General features: G+C 64.6%; 2 protein-coding genes across 2 annotated transcripts; both read left to right on the top strand.

The window, feature by feature from the left end:
• The first annotated feature begins 317 nt into the window (after positions 1 to 317).
• Positions 318 to 13,149, top strand: CHLRE_08g364800v5 (uncharacterized protein). The gene is made up of 28 exons (XM_001695987.2): positions 318 to 514; positions 598 to 653; positions 739 to 803; positions 897 to 1,010; positions 1,466 to 1,572; positions 1,912 to 2,055; positions 2,349 to 2,589; positions 3,112 to 3,282; positions 3,807 to 3,935; positions 4,387 to 4,608; positions 4,906 to 5,004; positions 5,316 to 5,462; positions 5,814 to 5,933; positions 6,294 to 6,377; positions 6,675 to 6,815; positions 7,308 to 7,484; positions 7,706 to 7,867; positions 8,159 to 8,313; positions 8,515 to 8,590; positions 8,874 to 8,969; positions 9,176 to 9,307; positions 9,513 to 9,611; positions 9,848 to 10,004; positions 10,239 to 10,372; positions 10,608 to 10,898; positions 11,139 to 11,279; positions 11,496 to 11,917; positions 12,170 to 13,149. The coding sequence occupies exons 1-28, from the start codon at positions 435 to 437 to the stop codon at positions 12,417 to 12,419; spliced, it is 4,212 nt and encodes a 1,403-aa protein (XP_001696039.1). The 5' UTR covers positions 318 to 434; the 3' UTR covers positions 12,420 to 13,149.
• Positions 13,150 to 13,597: 448 nt separating this feature from the next.
• CHLRE_08g364850v5 (uncharacterized protein) lies at positions 13,598 to 18,529 on the top strand. The gene is made up of 12 exons (XM_043064892.1): positions 13,598 to 13,855; positions 14,123 to 14,248; positions 14,502 to 14,654; positions 14,915 to 14,965; positions 15,305 to 15,382; positions 15,981 to 16,043; positions 16,284 to 16,361; positions 16,561 to 16,623; positions 16,935 to 17,019; positions 17,299 to 17,370; positions 17,651 to 17,922; positions 18,233 to 18,529. Exons 1-12 carry the CDS (start codon positions 13,724 to 13,726, stop codon positions 18,350 to 18,352), a joined length of 1,293 nt encoding a protein of 430 aa, XP_042921893.1. The 5' UTR covers positions 13,598 to 13,723; the 3' UTR covers positions 18,353 to 18,529.
• Positions 18,530 to 18,575: the final 46 nt, after the last annotated feature.

The following is an 18,575-nucleotide window of genomic DNA, read 5'->3' on the forward strand; positions in this document are numbered from 1 at the left end:
GCCCAGGTAGTAAGCAAGCACGCATATAAGACATGGAGCCTCACAAACTGCTGATTCGAGGTGGTGCGTCGAACCGTCGCGTGCAGCAATGCACCCACGTTTCGCGCTGGTGCGCGGTGCTCTGTCTTGCCCGTGCAGCCCCCAAGTTACAACGAAACGAAGCAAACACAATATATGTCGGCAGGGGACGACACCCTGTTCGACCACACTACACGCCCAGGCGTCACGCCCTCACGGCAGCACGCCGTGGAGCGAATTGGGCACGCCGGATGGGGAACAAATGAGTGTTCTCCTCTCAGCCCCTTGTTATGTTAGCGCCTCGCACGGGCAGCTACGTCAGGAATACCTGCTCAATACTAATTCTTTGTTTGGTTGGCCAGCGCGTGGGCTTTTGTCGTCAGGCTCTCCGACACGATTGAAGGGTAGCAGCCAACATGCAGCTTCGTGCGCCCGTGTCCTCGGCTGCGCGTAAGGCGCAGCTGAGCACGAGCAGTCAGTCGCCGGCGCTGCCGCGGTGAGCGGGCGCCGAAAGTCGTCTTACACGTGTGTGCAACATTTTTGGTGCGAGTGTTAAACCTGTTTTCTTTGACTGCGCAGCACTGTTTCGCGTGTGCCAGTGGGCCATGCGAGCTCTAAGGTGCTGCTGCAGCAGGGTAAGGCTCAACAAGCGAAAGAACGCAATTTCCGCGGCTGCGCGCAACCCTTGTCGACTAACATGTCTCAATTGTTCGCATGCAGCCTCCCTAAGCGTCTACCGCAACCGTCGCTCGGTTGTGGCGGTCAAGGCAGTGCTGCAGGAGCCGGTGAGCGCAGCAAAGCCTGAATGCACACCGCCGACTGCGACGTTTGCAGAGAATTGGAGCTGACGCTGTGCCTTTCGTGTATATTTGATACAGGCTGTTGGTTCGGGTGTTGCCAAGCACCTGACCACGGCGAAGGCCGGCCAGGTGGTGCAGGTCTACCGCTATCCCGGCCTCAGCGAGTCCACCATCCACACCCTTTTGCGCAAGGTCCGTGCGCCTGCGCTGCGTGCTACTGGAATGCAGCTACACCGGGGCCTTGGCATGGGAGATGCGCAGATGCAGGGCCAGCGGGGCGGGGGGCTTACGGGGCATGCAAGGTTGGGCAGGGCAGGGAGGGAGGAAGGGCTGGCGTCAAGAGCGTGGGCGTGTCTGCTAGGACTGCAGCCGTGAAAGCCATGCGCGCCGCCTCCTGCACGACCCATGCACAGCGCCTTGTAGCTGTGATGTATGCGCATGAGTGCGTGCTCTTGAATGGGCATGACTGCACGTACACGTTGCATGTGCATGCCCCTGCATGGGGACACCGAACAGTCCTGCCAGCACTCCCCGCTCTGCCTGATTTGTCCGCCACCTACACCAGCACCCGCGCACCGCCAGCCGCCCCAACCGCTGCTACTGACAGCAAGGTCAACCACATGCCACCTGCTCACAAACACGCTCAGGCGCACGAGAAGGTGACAGACGCCATCACCAAGATTGACGGCGAGCAGTGCTACAACGTCTCGCTCACCAAGCCGCTATCCGCCTCCGAGGCCGAGACCCTGGCATGGTGCGTGCGGGCCGAAGACAGTCAAGACCGGGGCTGGGAGGGGAGGCGAGGGGATTGATAAGACGGCGAAGCGGAGGGGTAGGGCCAGGGGATACACGGCGGCACATGGGGCAACGGTGTATGCGTGGGTGTCACCTTCCGTGTTTGCAAACTGCCTGAGCAAAGCAGCATGTGCAGCGCTCAGCCAGCGCCCCGCGAACTGCCTGCGCAGTACTCAGCCTCCAATCAAGCCTCCTGCACCGGGCCCTGCTCTTCCTGCACCCCACCTCCGCACCGCGCCTCCGCCCCCACCTCGCCCACCACCACACAAACGCCCACCGCCACACAAACATGCCACAGGCTGCTGCGCGAGACCTTCGAGCCCGAGCTGCTGTCGCCCGCCTCGCACCTGCCCGCCAGCGGCGGCAACGTGACGGTGGTGGAGGTGGGCCCTCGCGCCGCCTTCGCCACCGCCTTCTCAACCAACGGCGTCTCCATCTGCAGGTGGGCGCGAGAGGCGCTTGCGGGGGGGCACCGAGGGGCACGGGGGAAAACGCAGGCAAGGAGACCCCGCCGCTCAGGGGACGGCGTGCTGTGCTGTGGCGTAAGGAGGGATGGGATGGGATGGGGATGGGGCGGCATGCCACAAGGCCGCATGGCCTGCTAGAGAGCTGGTCGGCGCGCCCTTCGCCTGCTGCAGGGGCCGTACCTCATCCCTCCCTCATCCCCTCCCCCTTCCTTAACTAATCATGACTGTAACCCCTCCATCCCCTCCCTTCCCTCCTTGCCCTCCCCAGCTCGGTGGGCCTGACCCAGGTGAACCGCCTGGAGCGCAGCCGCCGCTTCGTGCTGCACAGCAGCCGCCCGCTCACCGAGGCGGAGAAGGCGCGGTTCGCGGGCCTGGTGCACGACCGCATGACGGAGGAGGTGTACCGGGCGCCCGTGCGCAGCTTCACGGAGGGGCTGCAGGCGCCCGCGCCCACCTTCACCATCCCCCTCATGGCCGAGGGCCGCGCCGCGCTGGAGAAGATCAACAAGGTGCGGCGGGGGAGGGGGAGGGAGGGAGGGAGGCGTGTGTGTGGGATTGGTGTGTGTGGGATTGGTGTGTGTGTGGGGTGGGGGTGGGGGTGGGGGTGTTGATGGGGGTGGGGTGGGGGTGGGGTGGGGGTGGGGTGGGGGTGGGGTGGGGGTGGGGGGGTTGTAGGTGACAGCCCAAGCTAAACCGGGGGGGGGGGGCGAAGCGAGTGCGGGGGCGCAGCGGTGTGGTTGTGGGTGAGTGTGCATGTGTGTGTGTGTGTGTGTGTGTGTAAGGGGTACGGAACCGCGCGCGCGTGTGGATGCTGACGCGGATGATAAGCTGAGATAAGAGCGCGGTATGCATGTGTGCGCGTGGAGGGACGGGAGCTTAAGTCGCAGGACGACGAGCGGATGGGGCCAGGGGTCCAGTGCACGTGCGGTGTGGTATGCGGACGGGACACACAGCCCCCCTCCACCCACCACCTCCCCTCCAACCATCACCCACCACCCTCCGCCCACCACCACCACCACCTTACTCCACAGGAGATGGGCCTGGCCTTTGACGAGTGGGACCTGGACTACTACACGGCGCTGTTCCGCGACGACATGAAGCGCGACCCCACCAATGTGGAGCTGTTCGACATCGCGCAGTCCAACTCGGAGCACTCGCGCCACTGGTTCTTCCGCGGCGAGATCATCATCGACGGCGTCAAGGTGCGGGGGTGCGCGGTGCGGGGGAAAGCCGCTCATGTGGAGAATGGAGTGGGCAAGTCACAAGGGGGCGCAGTACGAAAGGGGGACCGTTGCAGCCGTTGGCAAGGAGAAACCAGGGACACGAAGCCCGCAGGATAAGACACGATGGTTTGGGGGTGGGATGGGGGGTGGGAAGAGAGGGGGGGTGGGCAAGGGAGAGGTGGGGTGCGGTGGGAAAGGAGGGGGTGGGAAGAGGTGGGAAGGGGTAGGACGGGGGCAAGGAGTGGGAGGAGGAGGGGCGGGGAGATGGGGTTCCGTCGGCCAGCGAGCAGGAGGGGCGCCAGGGGGAGCGAGGGGCGCATTAGGGCTGCGCACACTCGAAGGCGTGTCCTTCCAACGTGTCCTTCCAATGACGTCGCTGGCGTGACGTGGCTGCAATGATGTGATGGTCTGGCGTGATGACTTGTTGATGATGACCTCTTGTTGTTGTTGCTGATGACCTGTTGTTAATGACCTCTTGTTGTTGTTGACGACGCCGTGTGCAGATGGACGACACTCTGTTCAACCTGGTGAAGACGCCCTGGAAGGTCAACCCCAACAACTCAGTGGTGGCCTTCAAGGACAACTCCTCCGCCATCCGCGGCTTCCAGGTGCAGCCGCTGCTGCCCGTGCAGGTGAGCGCTGGTGGGGTGCGGGCTGCGGGGTGGGGGGTGGGGGGGGTGCGGGTTTGGGGTGGGATGAGGTGAGGTGAGGTGCTGGTTGTGGGATGTCCGGATGTGTGTGGGGGGGGGGACGCGGGTTGGGTGGGTGGGTTGGGGTGGGGGGAGGCTGCCGTGAGGGAGAGGGCGCCCAGCAGGCGGCGGGCGGAGAGGGCTGTGTTGCATCGTCTTTCTTGTGTGAGAACTCAGAATAAGAAGCTGGGGGCGTGGTCGTGGGTTGCAGGGAGCAAGGGAAGCCGGCTACTTTGGCTCCCTCCTGGTTCTACCCCGCTCTCCCAACCCCGCCTCGCTCACCTCTTCCACTCCCCTGTTCCTGGCTCCGCTTCCCTTCGTCATTAATCACGAATGTAACCCCGCGCCCCAACCCCGCCTCCTCGGCCCCACCCCACGCCCCGCCTCCTCGCAGCCCGGCGCTCCCTCGCCGCTGGCGCCCCAGGACCGCGACTGGGACCTGCTGCTCACAGCCGAGACGCACAACTTCCCCTGCGCCGTGGCGCCCTTCCCCGGCGCCGAGACGGGCGCGGGCGGCCGCATGCGCGACACGCACGCCACTGGCACCGGCTCCATCATGGGCGCGGGCACGGCCGGCTACTGCACCGGCAACCTGCGCCTGGACGGCTACGGCCAGGTGGGTGGGGCGGGGGTGGGTGGGTGGGTGGGCGGGTAGGCGGCATGTGGGCGGGTGGGTGGGCGTGTGTACTCGCATTTGGTACACGGCCAGGGATAGCGGGCCACGGGTGGAGGGACGGTACGGGCATGCATGCATGTAGGCGCACGGTCGCGTTCATGCGCACATACACATGTGTGCATGTGAAGATGCCAGCCCAAACGGGGCGGGGTGAACCGCCTACCACTTCCTGAACTAGTCATGAATGTAACCCCTCCTCTCCCCCTCTCTCCCTCCTGCACTCCCTCACACACGCAGCCGCACGAGGACGCCTCGTTCGTGTACCCGGACAACCTGGCCAGCCCGCAGCAGATCCTCATCGACGCCTCCAACGGCGCCTCCGACTACGGCAACAAGGTGGGCGGGGGGAAAGGGGGATGGGGAGGTGGGCAGGGGGAGGGGGGAACGGGCGTGTGTAGGTGGGTGGGTGGGGGGAGAGTAAGCATGTGCGTGGGTTGGGTGCGGGGATGTGTCTGAGGGGCGGGTGGGTGGGGGACCATAAGCAGCAGCGCCGGAGCTGCCGGATAGAGAGCGGTGGCGGGTAGGATGCGGCTTGAGACTCGTGTCGCTCACCTCCCCACCTGGATCCCTCGCCTCCTCGCCTCCATCTCCCACCTCGCATCTCCCACCTCACCTGACCTCACCTCCCCGGACACACACGCGCGCAGTTCGGTGAGCCGCTCATCTGCGGCTACACGCGCACCTATGGCCAGCGCCTGCCCAACGGCGAGCGCCGCGAGTGGCTGAAGCCCATCATGTTCAGCGGCGGCGTGGGCCAGATCGACCACCGCCACCTGGAGAAGAACCCGCCGCAGGTGCGCGCGTGTGGGTGTGTATGTGTGCGTGTGTGTGTGGGGGGGCTACATTCATGGTTGTGTAAGAAGGTGAAGGCGTAGCCAGGAACAGTAGTAGGGGGGTCGCGTGGCGGGTGGGGCCAGGGGCACAGGGAACAGGAGGAACCGCGAGAGCTGGGGAGGCTGTAGGGTCGGGGTTTACTGGTGTGTGTTCGTGGATGGAGCGCAGTGTAGCGGCGCTCGCCATTGGCCATCCAGTTGGGCATTGCAGGTTGTGTAACTCGTACGTAGTTGTGTTTCTCACTTGTGTTTCTTTTGTCGAAACTCTCACCGTCTGTTGTCTGTTTGTCCCTTGCCGGCGGCGGCGTGCAGGTGGGCATGCTGGTGGTGAAGATCGGCGGTCCCGCCTACCGCATCGGCATGGGCGGCGGCGCGGCCTCCTCCGTGCCCTCCGGCTCCAACAAGGCCGAGCTGGACTTCAACGCCGTGCAGGTGCGGGGGTGCGCGTGGGGGTGGGGGTGGTGGGGGGTGCGGTGGCCTGGTGGGGTGTTGAGGGAGGGGTGGTGAGGGAGGGGGAGGGGGGTGTAAATACCAGCCCAAACTAACCCGCACCCGTGGGGTAGGGATATGTTCCCCGATACCAACGATCAGGTCCCATGGGCTGCTTTCCAGATGTGTGTTGATGCGTGTGGGTGTGTGTTCAGGGAGCATCCGTGGTTGAAAGCACCAGGGTGTTCCGGTCTCGGCCCCCTTGGCAACCTTTGCCGAGCAACCTCACTCTCTCGTTCTCACGCTCGCTCCCATCTCCTCACTCTTATGCCGTATCTCTTATACGCCTTATTCCTCACACAGCGCGGTGACGCCGAGTACAGCCAGAAGCTGTGGCGTGTGGTGCGCAGCTGCGTGGAGCTGGGCGACAAGAACCCCATCGTGCAGGTGAAAGGGCGGCCTGCCTAGGGGGGGGGCCGGGCGGGTGGGTGGATTGAGGAGGAGCAGGAAGAGGCGAGCATACGGCTCTTCAGGGAGGGGAGGGAAGGTGCAGGTTGGTAGGAAGTGGGGCCCGGGCCGTAATAGCTACCACCCTTTGTTTCTCCACATAGCACGCACCGCATCACGCTTTGATGCACTGGTCCCTCTCCCCGGCCGGCAGTAACCTTGGCCACGCCGCCACAGCACACCAACACCCCACACACTCAAACCTACCCTCCCACCAAAACAAACACGCGCACACAGATCCACGACCAGGGCGCGGGCGGCAACTGCAACGTGGTCAAGGAGATCATCTACCCGCTGGGCGCCAAGATCGACGTGCGCGCGGTCAAGGTCGGCGACGAGACGCTGTCTGTGCTGGAGATCTGGGGCGCCGAGTACCAGGTGCGCGCGGGCGGTGGGCGCTGTGGCAGCGGGTGCGGTAGCGGTTGCTGCGTGGGTTGGATATGGGACTTGGGTGGTGCTGGGGTGGTGCTGGGGTGGTGCTGGGGTGGTGCTGGGGTGGTGCTGGGGTGCGGTTTGTTGGGGCTTGTGTCGGGCGTTGGGCGGACGTGGTGGTCCGTTCTAAGCCATCCCGACCCGCCGCGCCGCTGCCTACACCTGCACCTGCACCTGCCCCGGGACCTGGACCTGGCTCCCTGTCCTGCGGTGTGCGTCTCCGGCTACTGAACACCAGCACCTCCCCCCTTCTTCGCCTCCACCAGTTGCAGCGCTACCCTTTCCTTACAGGATTGGTTCAGAGTTAACCTCCCCCCCCCCTCTGCAACTGTACCGGCCTACGACTTCACTTCTTAATTAATCATGAATGTAACCCCCCCGCCTCCCCCTCCCTCTCCGCCTCCCCAACCCGCTCCCCCCGCTCCCTTACCCCCGCAGGAGAATGACTGCCTGCTGATCAAGAGCGAGCACCGCGACATGCTGCAGTCCATCTGCGACCGCGAGCGCTGCTTCATGCAGGTGATCGGCACCATCGACGGCTCGGGCCGCGTGACGCTGGTGGACAAGAACGCGCCCGCCGACGCGCCGCCCGCCGTGGACCTGGACCTGGAGAAGGTGGGAGCGGGGGGGATGCGATGGCGGCAGTAGCAGCACTGATGGCAGAAGCAGCAGCTGGCGGGGGCTGGTCCGCGTCATGTGGCTGACGCTGTGTAGAGTGGCGTGCCGCGAGGGCAACGGCTCCAACCCGGGCCACAACAACCGGTCGTAACCCCCCCAAAGAAACGTGTCATGTCGTTTTAACGTGTCGTATTGTCTTGCCGCACGCCGCCCCACAGGTGCTGGGCTCCATGCCCGACAAGACCTTCCACTTCACGCGCGCCAGCGGTGACAAGCAGCTGCAGCCGCTGCAGCTGCCCGCCGGCGAGACCGCCACCGCGGCCCTGCACCGCGTGCTGCGCCTGCCGTCCGTGTGCTCCAAGCGCTTCCTCACCAACAAGGTAGGGGTGCGCCTGTGGTGGTGGTGGTGGTGGCGGTAGTGGCGGCGGTGGCGGCTGTTGCAAGAACCATACCTGTGGCTTGACCAGTGGTGATGTCCAACAACCCCGCTCTCAGCTGCGCCCCAACCACCACTCCCAACCCACCTTTCCCGTCCCGCGCTCCGCCCCCCTTCACTAATCATGAATGTAACCCCCCAGGCAGCGGATTTTAGTTTAGTTTGGGCTGGTATCTACAACCCCCTCTCTGCCCCTTCCCCCGCCTCCGCCTCCCCACCTCCCCCTCCCCGTCAGGTGGACCGCCACGTGACCGGGCTGGTGGCTCAGCAGCAGTGCGTGGGCCCGCTGCAGCTGCCGCTGTCGGACGTGGCCGTGTTCGCGCAGAGCCACCAGAACACCACCGGCCTCGCCACCTCCATCGGCGAGCAGCCCATCAAGGGCCTCATCGAGTGCGTGCGTGTGCGCTTTGGTTGCGTTGGTGTTGCTTACGGCGCGGTTTTCCTGGTTTTGTTTATGGGTTTGGTTTGCCGGCCACCGTGTAGTACCGGTAAAGCGCGGACTCCACCACGTCCCTGACGCAAGACACCCTGACGCCGCACACCCTGACGCTGCGCTCCCATCCCCCTCCCCGCCCTCCCCCGCCCTCACAGCTCCGCCGCCATGGCCCGCCTGGCGCTGGGTGAGGCCATGACCAACCTGGTGTGGGCGCGTGCCACCGCGCTGCAGGTGAGGACGAGGGAGAGGGTAAGGGGGGGCCGGCATCAGCAGCCGCAACAGCACGCGGCGGCGAGGGCGCCAGGCCGGGGTGGGGGTGGGGGGCGCGCAAGGCATGGCAATTGCTGACATGTCCTGTTTCGTATCAGTAAAAGCCATCAGGGCCGCCATCAGGGCTGCACCGGCTGCACCGCACGTGGGGGCTGGTTCCAAGCGCCGAACCACCACCATGGCCCCAGCCAACACCCTCTCACCCCTTTGACACACACACACACACACACACACACGCACACAGGACATCCGCGCCTCTGTCAACTGGATGTACGCCGCCAAGATGAAGAGCGAGGGCGCGGCCATGTGGGACGCCGCCGTGTCGCTGCGCGACGCCATGGTGGGTCCGGTGCGGGGGGTGGAGCTGGGGGTTACGTGGTGGATATGGCCGCAGCCGCCGCAACCAAATTATACCACCGTTATGGCAGTGATATTGCACAAGCACGGCGCAACAGCACAACGCACATGCATAAACCTTCGATGACCAAGTGTTTGAACGCGTGTGTTACGCTATGCTCTCGCTCGCACCCGCGCTCCCACTCGCAGCTTGACCTGGGCGTGGCTTGCGACGGCGGCAAGGACTCGCTGTCCATGGCTGCTGCGGCCGGCGGCGAGACCGTCATGGCGCCCGGCAACCTGGTGGTGTCCGCCTACGTGGGCTGCCCCGACATCACGCAGGTGCGAGCGGGTGTGCGGGGGTGCGGGGTGCGGGCGTTCCTGGGCGATGGCCACGCACGCACACACACACACACACACACACACACACACACACACACACACACACACACACACACACACACACACACACACAACACACACACTCTCTCTCTCGGGCATTCGCTTCCTTTTTAACACACTCTCTCGTACCCACGCTCGCGCGCAGGTGGTGACTCCCGACCTGAAGCTGGGCGACGGCGGCGTGCTGGTGCACGTGGACCTGGGCGCGGGCCGCCGCCGCCTGGGAGGCAGCGCCCTGGCGCAGGTGGGCGTGGGCGCGCGGCAGGAGGGGAGGGTGGCGATGGTGGAGATGGTGGGGATGGAGCCACCATCGAATACGTGAAGGGGGGGTCAGTTCATTCCAAATGAACGCAACCAAGCCCCCAGGGAATCGCTTGTTGGAGTAGGCGAGGTACTAGTCGAGGGAGGCGGTGGCTGAGGGGCGGCCAACCACTAACGCACGAACCCTGACCCACCTGACCCGCGTGCATCTGCCCACAGGCCTACAACCAGCTGGGCAACGACTGCCCCGACGTGACCTCCGCCACCCTGCGCGGCATGTGGGAGGCCACGCAGTCGCTGCTGGCGGCCGGCCACCTGTCCGCCGGCCACGACATCAGCGACGGCGGCATCGTCACCACGCTGCTGGAGATGGCCTGTGAGTGCGCACGCGCTGGGCTGCGGGCGCGGCGGCGTGCCTTGCCTTGCCTTGCCCGTCATGGAGTCCTCCAAGTGTCTCAGCTTCTTGCATCAGTGGCAACTCCGGCGTTGAGTCTTTGTAGTTACTGCAGTTGCTTGTAATGATCCTTTCTCGCACCACGTGACCTGCCTCCCACTCCTGCATCCCGCTGCCCCCAACTCCGCGATCCCCCCTCCCAACCCCCCACTGCAGTCGCCGGCAACTGCGGCATCAGCGTGGACCTGCCGCTGCCCGCGCACGCCGCCGACCAGCCGCACGGCGCCATGGGCTCGCTGTTTGCGGAGGAGCTGGGCCTGGTGCTGGAGGTGGAGGCGGGCAAGGCGCAGGTGGGGCCGGGAGGGAGGGAGGGCGGCTGGGGGGAAGGGGGGTTTCATTCATGGTTGTTGGAGGAGGAGGGAGTTGCTTGGTGGCCGCAAGCGATACAGCAAGGCACTTCACCAGGTGATGAGAGGTGCCGATTGCAGCCTGTGTGCGCGTGTGTCTGGTTATGGTACGCGTACGTGTCCTAATGCAACGTCCCCCCCTGTCGCCCACACCACCACCGCCACCACCACCGCCCAGACCGTCCTCGACACCTACAAGCAGCACGGCGTGCCCGCCGCGCTCATCGGCAAGGTGTCCTCGGGCAAGGGCGTGGAGGTCAAGGTGGCGGGCGCGCCCGCCGTGACCGGCGACGTGGCGGCCCTGCGCGACGTGTGGGAGGAGACGTCGTTCGTGCTGGAGCGCCTGCAGTGCGCGGAGGAGTGCGTGGCGCAGGAGCAGGCCGGCCTGAAGACCGCCAAGGCTGCCAAGTGGCACCTGCCCTTCACGCCCGCCTTCACCCCCGCGGACAAGCTCAAGGCCACCGACAAGGTGCGCAGCTGCCCCCGGCCCTGACCCGCGTCTGACTCGCCCCTGCCCCGCCCACGCGGGCTGCGGCCTGCCTCTGCAGCCGCCCCCCACCCCCGCACCCCGCCCCACCCCTTGTTTCCTATTGCTCTACAACTTCGCAACACTTCCCCTTAACCCATCATGCACGGAACCCCCACACCACACCACAACACACACAATACGGTACAACACACACATTTTTTCACACACACGATTCCAAAGGTGCGCGTGTGCATCCTGCGCGAGGAGGGCTCCAACGGCGACCGCGAGATGGCCGCCGCCGCCTTCGCCGCCGGCATGGAGCCGTGGGACATCACCATGTCCGACCTCATCAACGGCCGCGCCACCCTGGACACCTTCCAGGTGCGGGGGGAGGAAAGAGGGGCCGGAGGAGGGCTAGCGGATCATAAGAGACAAGAGCGAAACAATACGGGGGACTCGTGTGTCCAACAAGCCCGAACGAAAAAAGCAATCAAACGAAAAAAGCAATGTCATACTACCCTCAACCAACCCAACCCGACATCAACACCAATCTCCAACATCCTCCGCCACCCAACGCCTCCACCCACTGCTTCGCAGGGCATCATCTTCGTGGGCGGCTTCTCCTACGCCGACACGCTGGACTCGGCCAAGGGCTGGGCGGGCACCATCCGCTTCAACGACCGTCTGCTGTCGCAGTTCAAGGCCTTTTACAACCGCCCCGACACCTGGTCGCTGGGCATCTGCAACGGCTGCCAGCTTATGGCGCTGCTGGGCTGGGTGCCCGCGCCCGGCGCGGTGCAGATCGCGGACGTGAAGCAGCCGCGCTTCGTGCACAACGCGTCGGGCCGCTTCGAGAGCCGCTGGGTGCAGGTGCGCATCGAGAAGAGCCCGGCGGTGCTGCTGAAGGGCATGGAGGGCATGGTGGCGGGCGTGTGGGCGGCGCACGGCGAGGGCCAGGCGCTGTTCCCCGACGACGCCATCAAGGCCGAGGTGCTGGCGAAGAACCTCATCCCCGTCAAGTGAGTGTTCTACGTGCCTGCGTCGCACCGCGGCCGTACGTGTGCCTTTGCTAGCGCGGCGTTCTGTCCTATGGAAGCAGCAGCAGCGGGTGGAAGGGGATGCTGGGGGCAGTTTGGTAAACCCTGGCCGCTTGCGAAGCGCATACCGCGACGGCCTTTTGGGGGCTAGGCCGCCCGCCCTGCACACCACCCTCCCTGAGCGCCACCCGCCCTGAGCACCACCCTCTCTGCACACGCTCACCACCACGCCAGGTACGTGGACGCGGACGCCAGCCCCACCGAGGTCTACCCTGCCAACCCCAACGGCTCGCCCATGGGCATTGCCGGCATGTGCTCCGAGAACGGCCGCCACCTGGCCATGATGCCGCACCCCGAGCGCTGCTTCCTCACGTGGCAGCTGCCCTACGTGCCCAAGGAGCTGGGCCTGGAGCCCAAGGGCGCCGGCCCCTGGCTCAAGCTGTTCCAGAACGCGCGCGAGTGGGCCGAGACGCACCGCAAGTAGACGCACACCGCGCGGCGTGTGTGTGTGTGTGTGCGGCTGCGTGCGTGCGTGTGTGTGTGTGGGCGGGGGGGCTGGAGCGTGGGCGAGGTGTGGGGTGGAGGAGGAGGAGGGGGGAGTGAGCGGGGGGCGCGCGTGTCGTGGAGCTGTCAGGGCTCGAGCATGGGGTAGCGGGTAGATGGACATGACCAGGACTGGTACGTTGCGTGTCTTGGACAACAGCAACACGGAACCGTTTGGCTGCTTTGTTTGTGTTTCGTAGCGGGAGGCGGTTACGGCATTACGGACGGTCACGACTGTGACGGGACAACATCAGTTGGCGGAGACGCGCAACAGGCGTGTCGCTAGTAGGAATGAAAGGTGCCGTCGTGATCTCAAAGGAGTCTGGCAAAAAGCGTTGATGCGGCGGGCTGCATGTAGCCTGCTATCGTTTGGTTCGATCGCATCTACTACGAGTAACAGGGGTGTCGAGCAAAATGTTTGTTGGCCGCTGGCAGGACCGTGCGTATACTGCACAGGGGTCAATCGGTTGTGCGAGGGGACGAACATAAACAAGTCTCAAGGAGGACTGGGTGTTACGGAGCTGGAAAAGCGCCATTTCGAGGCGCTACCAACCTCTTTCTTGGCTGTGGCTTAGGGCCAAGACGTTGGATGCTACATTGCGCTACGAAGCAAAGGAGAGGAAGCAAGGCGGGGACGTCATGCCCAATGGGCAGTGTAATGAACCCATTGCTGGTCATCCACCACTCCCGCACTCACACCTGCGCGGCTTTGGCTTCAACAGTAGCCGTTTACAGCAGTGGAGTCTCCTGGTCTACAGTGAAACCTGCCATGCACAGTGGGTCAGTGGCGGCTGCAGTCCGCCATGTCGTCGTCGGGAAACTTGGCACTGTGGGCGCGCGCATCAGGGGAGGTGCCTCCCCTGGCGCGCATCATCATCCCCAGGCATCCCCCGGCCCCACCACCACAGCTGGGCGTATGAACGCCACTCATGTGCCATCTCCTGCACACTGGAGGCAGTAGAACGCAAGGTGATCTCAACATGGGATTGGTTTGCTTTGCGGGAACTGGCAGGGAAAAAAGCCTGGGCAGCGGGATGGGACCGTGTGCGAGCGGCACGAGTCTGGGCATGAGTCCCATCGCACAACCCATGACAAGTCTTCGCTCGGCCAGACAGCTACGCCATAACGGCACCTACTCGCACTAAATGCATTATTCATCTTTCCATGGCTCCCTCTAGCTGGGGAGCACACAAGCGCGGGCCTTTTACAGCTATTCCTAGCTCGGCGCCTGGCGCTCGCTACAAAATGCGCAACTCAAACACGGATGTTACATATTCACTGCTAGGCTCACGCTTGGTGCAAGTTATAGTTGCAGGGCTCCTTGTCTTCGGGCTCCTTGCCTTCGGTGGTTGGCGTGCCTCAACCGTGACCCAGCAGGTCAGTGCCCTGGGCTGGGGCAGTCATGCAACGACCCGTATGGCCCTAGGGCGACACGTGCAGCAATAGTATGCCGACGAAGGGAGCGACGGGTTGCGATTGCGCTCGGCGAGCGCGGGAGGTGGCAGGGAGGTGGGGGCGCAATGGGCATGCGCCCATCGCCAACCACGCTGTTGGCTCGCCACTTCAACTTTGCTTCCGATTCCCAATCATTCAAGTATGCTCGCACCCGCTCTCACGCTCGGAACCATTTGCTCGCGACCCCAGAGCTCGGGCGCACGCGCAGCCTGGCTGCCGGGGGCATCAGACACGGACGAAGGCAGGATCCGCCAGCGCGCCACGGCCGCCGTGCTGGGGGCCCTGGTTGCCGACGCCGCAACCATGGCACTGCACGTAAGTGCTGTGCTGATGAGTGACACGTGTTACATGGTATAATAACACACGTCTCGCCGCCCGCCAGCCATGCTGCGGGCTCCACGTGTCCCAGCCGTAGTCAGGCCCAAATGCCGTGCGTCCCCCACGCGGCCACCCCACGCCCACCTTCGAACTGCTGCCAGGCCCTCACACGCCACCTGCGCAACTCGCTTGTCCCTCACGCATTGCCCCAAACCGACTCCAAAACCGCTGGATCCATCCTCACTTGCAGTGGATCTACGACACGGACAAGATCCAGGATCTGTTGTCCCGCCACGGCCGCCGGGACGAGCCCGCTTTTTTCGAGCCGCCCTCCTGCCCGTACTACGAGTACGACAGCGGCTCCTTCTCGCCGTACGGGGACGAGCTACTGCCCGTACTGCAGGTGCGCGTAATTTAATCAAAGGACCAGAACAAGAAATCGGGGCTGGTGCAATGTTGCGCTCCAGCCGTGTGAAGCCTTGAACTATGCCATTGGGCATGCGCTTGTGCGTGTGCGTGCCTGTGCGTCCGGAGCTTGGCCGGAAGGCTGGTGCTGTGCCGTGCAGCGTCTGCTTGCGTGTTGCGTGAACCACGTGCACCTACAGTATGCTGGCTTTAAGAGCCGCTTGTTTGCCTTGTGGCCCTGGCCTCCAACCCTCTCAGTACATGGCGGACCAGGAGCGCGGCACGCTTGACGGCCCTGGGTTCGCCGAGGTGCGCGGCCGCGGGAGGGCGCATGCGGCATGCGGCATGCGGGTCTACCCAGGTTTGGAGGGTGTCGCGGTGTGCCGCCCGCACTGCGACGCCCTGGGCTGGGCTGCAGCTACGCTATGGCGCGCTTTCCTGTTACTGCCTCTACCCGCAATTCCGCTCCGCCCCACTACGCTAACACCATCATTTGTACAACCGCACCAACCAGGTGTCAGTCCCATCGCAGCAGCCTCTGCTCCCTCTCGAAATCCCTGTCTTCCCTCGCCTCCCTTTCCAATCCTCCTTCCCTACGTCTCCCACTCTTCTCCCTCTCCTTGGCTCTCCGCCTCCGCTGCCTCCCAGTACCTGGCTGCCTACTACCGCAACTACACCGGCCGCCTCAACAAGAGCAGCAAGGCCATGATGGAGGCAGTGCTGCAGGTGTGTGTGGGGTGTGTGTGTGTGTGTGTTGGGGTGGGTGGGGACACTGTGTATGGAGGTGCTGGTGCTGGTGGTGGCGGTGGCGGCGAGCGGGCGCTTGGGCAGGTGGAGGTGGTGCAGTGGTGGTGCAGTGGTGGTGGTGGTGGTGGTGGTGGTGGTGGTGGTGGTGGTGGTGGTGGTGGTGGTGGTGGTGGTGGTGGTGGTGGTGGTGGTGGTGGTGGTGGTGGTGCTGCTGGTGGCGGTGCGCATCATGGTGGGGGGGTGGGGGGTGGATGTAATATCAACAACGTGTGTGTGTGCGGGCTAGCCAGCTGACGGCTTGAGGGTGCAAGGCCTATAGTCTGTAGAGGTCCCCGCAGGTGCGTGTCGTACGGGGATGTTGCCGGGGCAGATCGGACGGGATTTGGACTTGAACCATAAACGCTACTGTCTCCACACGGAGGTTGGGGCTCAGTCAGTGCCGGGTGCACAAGAGTGCACGTGGTGAAACATAAACAGAAGAAGAGCGCCCAAATGCCGGAGCTATCAATACTTATGGATGGAGACTGGGATGTTGACGCGCCGCCCGCCGGGTGATCGTGTGCCGTATGCGCCGCAGGGCGGTCGGAAATGGCCAGAGTGCGGCGACCCACGAGATACGCAGGCTAATAACTTTGTGAAGGTGAGCCGGCAGGGGCTTGATTGGTAGTCGCCATGCGCGTGGGAGCAGGTCCGAGAATGCGCGCAGCGCTGGGGGGTTTAAAGCGTTTGGAGCGTTTGGAGCTTGGAGTTGGCGCGCTTGGCACCACAGCCGTTGTCTGCAGTCTACCCATGGCCGCTTCCAAGGACAGCAAACGTTTGCTCGCAGAGTCACGTTGGTTCGGCCTGCCTGCCTCTGCCCGCAACGTGACGCTTGCCTCAGGTCATTCCCATCGTAGCACGCTACGCCGGCCGGCCGGGCCTGGCGCAAGCTGTGGACGCGGCCGTGCGGGCGCAGCAGGTGGGTTCGATTCTGGAGCAACGCAGTGCCGTACATTGTGCGGTACTGAGTATGGAGGTTGGCGTTCCGACGGTCAAGGGCGGTACCCTTGCATTGCTCATGCCGGCTCCCGAGCCCAGGCCCCCAGTTGGTGGCGGTCGGTCTCCCGGGCAAACGACACTGCTGACACGGCTGGGAACGCCACATGCGACCACAACAGAACAATGGAGAGGCAGTGGAGCTGGCGTGGGCGGCGGCGCTGGTGCTGGAGCAGGTGGTACTGGTGAGTGGAGGTGCTGGGTTGTGGCTGGTGCCCGCCGGGATCCGCTGTCGGGCTCACAGACGACGGGGGCTGCCAGCTGTCAGCGGCCGCGATCACCGTCTGCAGCCTGCTACTCGTTGGCCCTCCGTCTGCAGCCTGCTACTCATCGGGCCGCCGCTGCCTTGAGTGGCACACCATGTGGTTCGCCGCGGCCAGTGCTTATATACACCATGTCAGTGGCCCGCTGTGTTTTACCACATGGAGACAGAAACCGGGATTGCACTTCCTAGTAGTGGAACTCGTCCGTGACCTCACTCACACTGTATCTACAGGGGCACAGCATCGCCGCCGCCGTGGAATGGGTGGCTGGCGGCGCACCCGGTAGCCACCGGCCCGTGTCCAAGTCCGTCTTGCAAGGTGAGGACTGCCAACAGCGCCGCTTGCGGCAGCGTATAGCACAGCTCGCGGAAGCTTGCGGTCACTTGCGATCGATTCATATCGATGCCTGTCCTAGGCCGCGGCACGGCTTGCTAGCGCTCTTGACAGCTGCCGCAGTGCAGTTCGTGTTTATACTTGTGCGGGCTAGGAATCATGGCCTGCGCCAGTGCTGGTATTAATGCTGGCTCGCCCCACCGCGGGCTCAGGCACATAACCCCATCACCCGCACGCCCCGCCCACCCGCCCCGCCCGCAACAGCGCTGGGGTCGGTGGTGGAACACCGGCGCAGCAACACCGCACTCCGAGACCTGCTGTACGCGCCGGGGTCGGGTGAGTGGCAGCCTGCCGGTCACCGAGGCGCCACATGCACCGCTACCCAGGATGTGCTTTTCCTGTTGGCTGCAGGGGGTCTGGTAGACTGGTACACAACCTTTAACCCTGCCCATGCGCTTTGGCTCGGCCGCTTGGCTGTTCTTCCTCATGAACACGCACGTGGCTTTGCCGCCACGACAGATGCCCGTCTCGTTTAGCCGGATGGCAGTCCCGTACCGTCTCACCGCATACCCACACCCCTCCTTTGTCGTGTGCTCCTCAACGCCACGGTGTGCAGCCTCCAAGCCCGGGGACTGGGGGCCATCATGCGCCAACCCGGGGGCGCTCAAGGGAGCCCTGCTGGGCGCGGTGCAGGCGTCGGGTCAGCCGGCCCGCGGGAGCAGGGCCAAGGCCGCCTCGGGCAGTAGCAGTAGCAGCAGCAGCAGCAGCAGTAGCGGCGGCGGGAAGGCGGGCAGTGGTGCCTTTGCTCGCGGCGTGCGGGCCAACCTGCTGCTGGGAGGTGACAACTGCAGCCGCGGTGTGCTGCTGGGGGCGCTCCTCGCCGCCGAGGTGTGTGTGTGTGTGGGGGGGGGGAGCGTGCTCGCGGCGGCTGGGGATGGAGGATGGAGGGCGGAGGGTGCCAGTGGGCGTTGGTTGAAAGCGTTTGCACATGCAGAGGGAAAACCTGACTGCTCCGTGCCCCTGCATGCCAACTTGTTTGATTCTGTGTGTCCTGGGCCGTTTCTCTTCCGTTCGGCCGCGCGACTGCCGGTGACACTTGCAACATCATCCCGACCCAAGGCACTTCAACAGCCATGATTAACTCACTCTGTCTTGCATCACCGGCCCCGCCCGGACCCTTTGCTTTCCGCGGGAACAGGGCGGCCTGGTCTCTATCCCTTCGGCTTGGCGTGCCAAGACGCGCGGCTTGGCGCAAGCCGAGGTGCTGACGGAGCAATTATTGGACAGCCGGGGCGGCAGTGTGGCGGCGGCGGCGTAGGCAGCGGCGGGCTGGGGTTTTGCTGCCGATCAGGCGGTGTGTGGAGCAGGGGGCGGTGGGACAGGGGGCGTTGCAGGGGGCGGGCGGTTCATCTTGCGCAGAAAGCTTGCGTTGGTGAATCAACGATCTATTTGCGGGTGAGGGGGGGACAGGAGCGCTTTAAGCGAAGAACGGTGTCAAGGGGTGCCCGGGATGGCGGGCAGCCGCAAAGGTGCCGCGCTCA

Source organism: Chlamydomonas reinhardtii, chromosome 8, assembly GCF_000002595.2.
Source record: "Chlamydomonas reinhardtii strain CC-503 cw92 mt+ chromosome 8, whole genome shotgun sequence".
NCBI classification, from domain to species: Eukaryota; Viridiplantae; Chlorophyta; class Chlorophyceae; order Chlamydomonadales; family Chlamydomonadaceae; genus Chlamydomonas; species Chlamydomonas reinhardtii.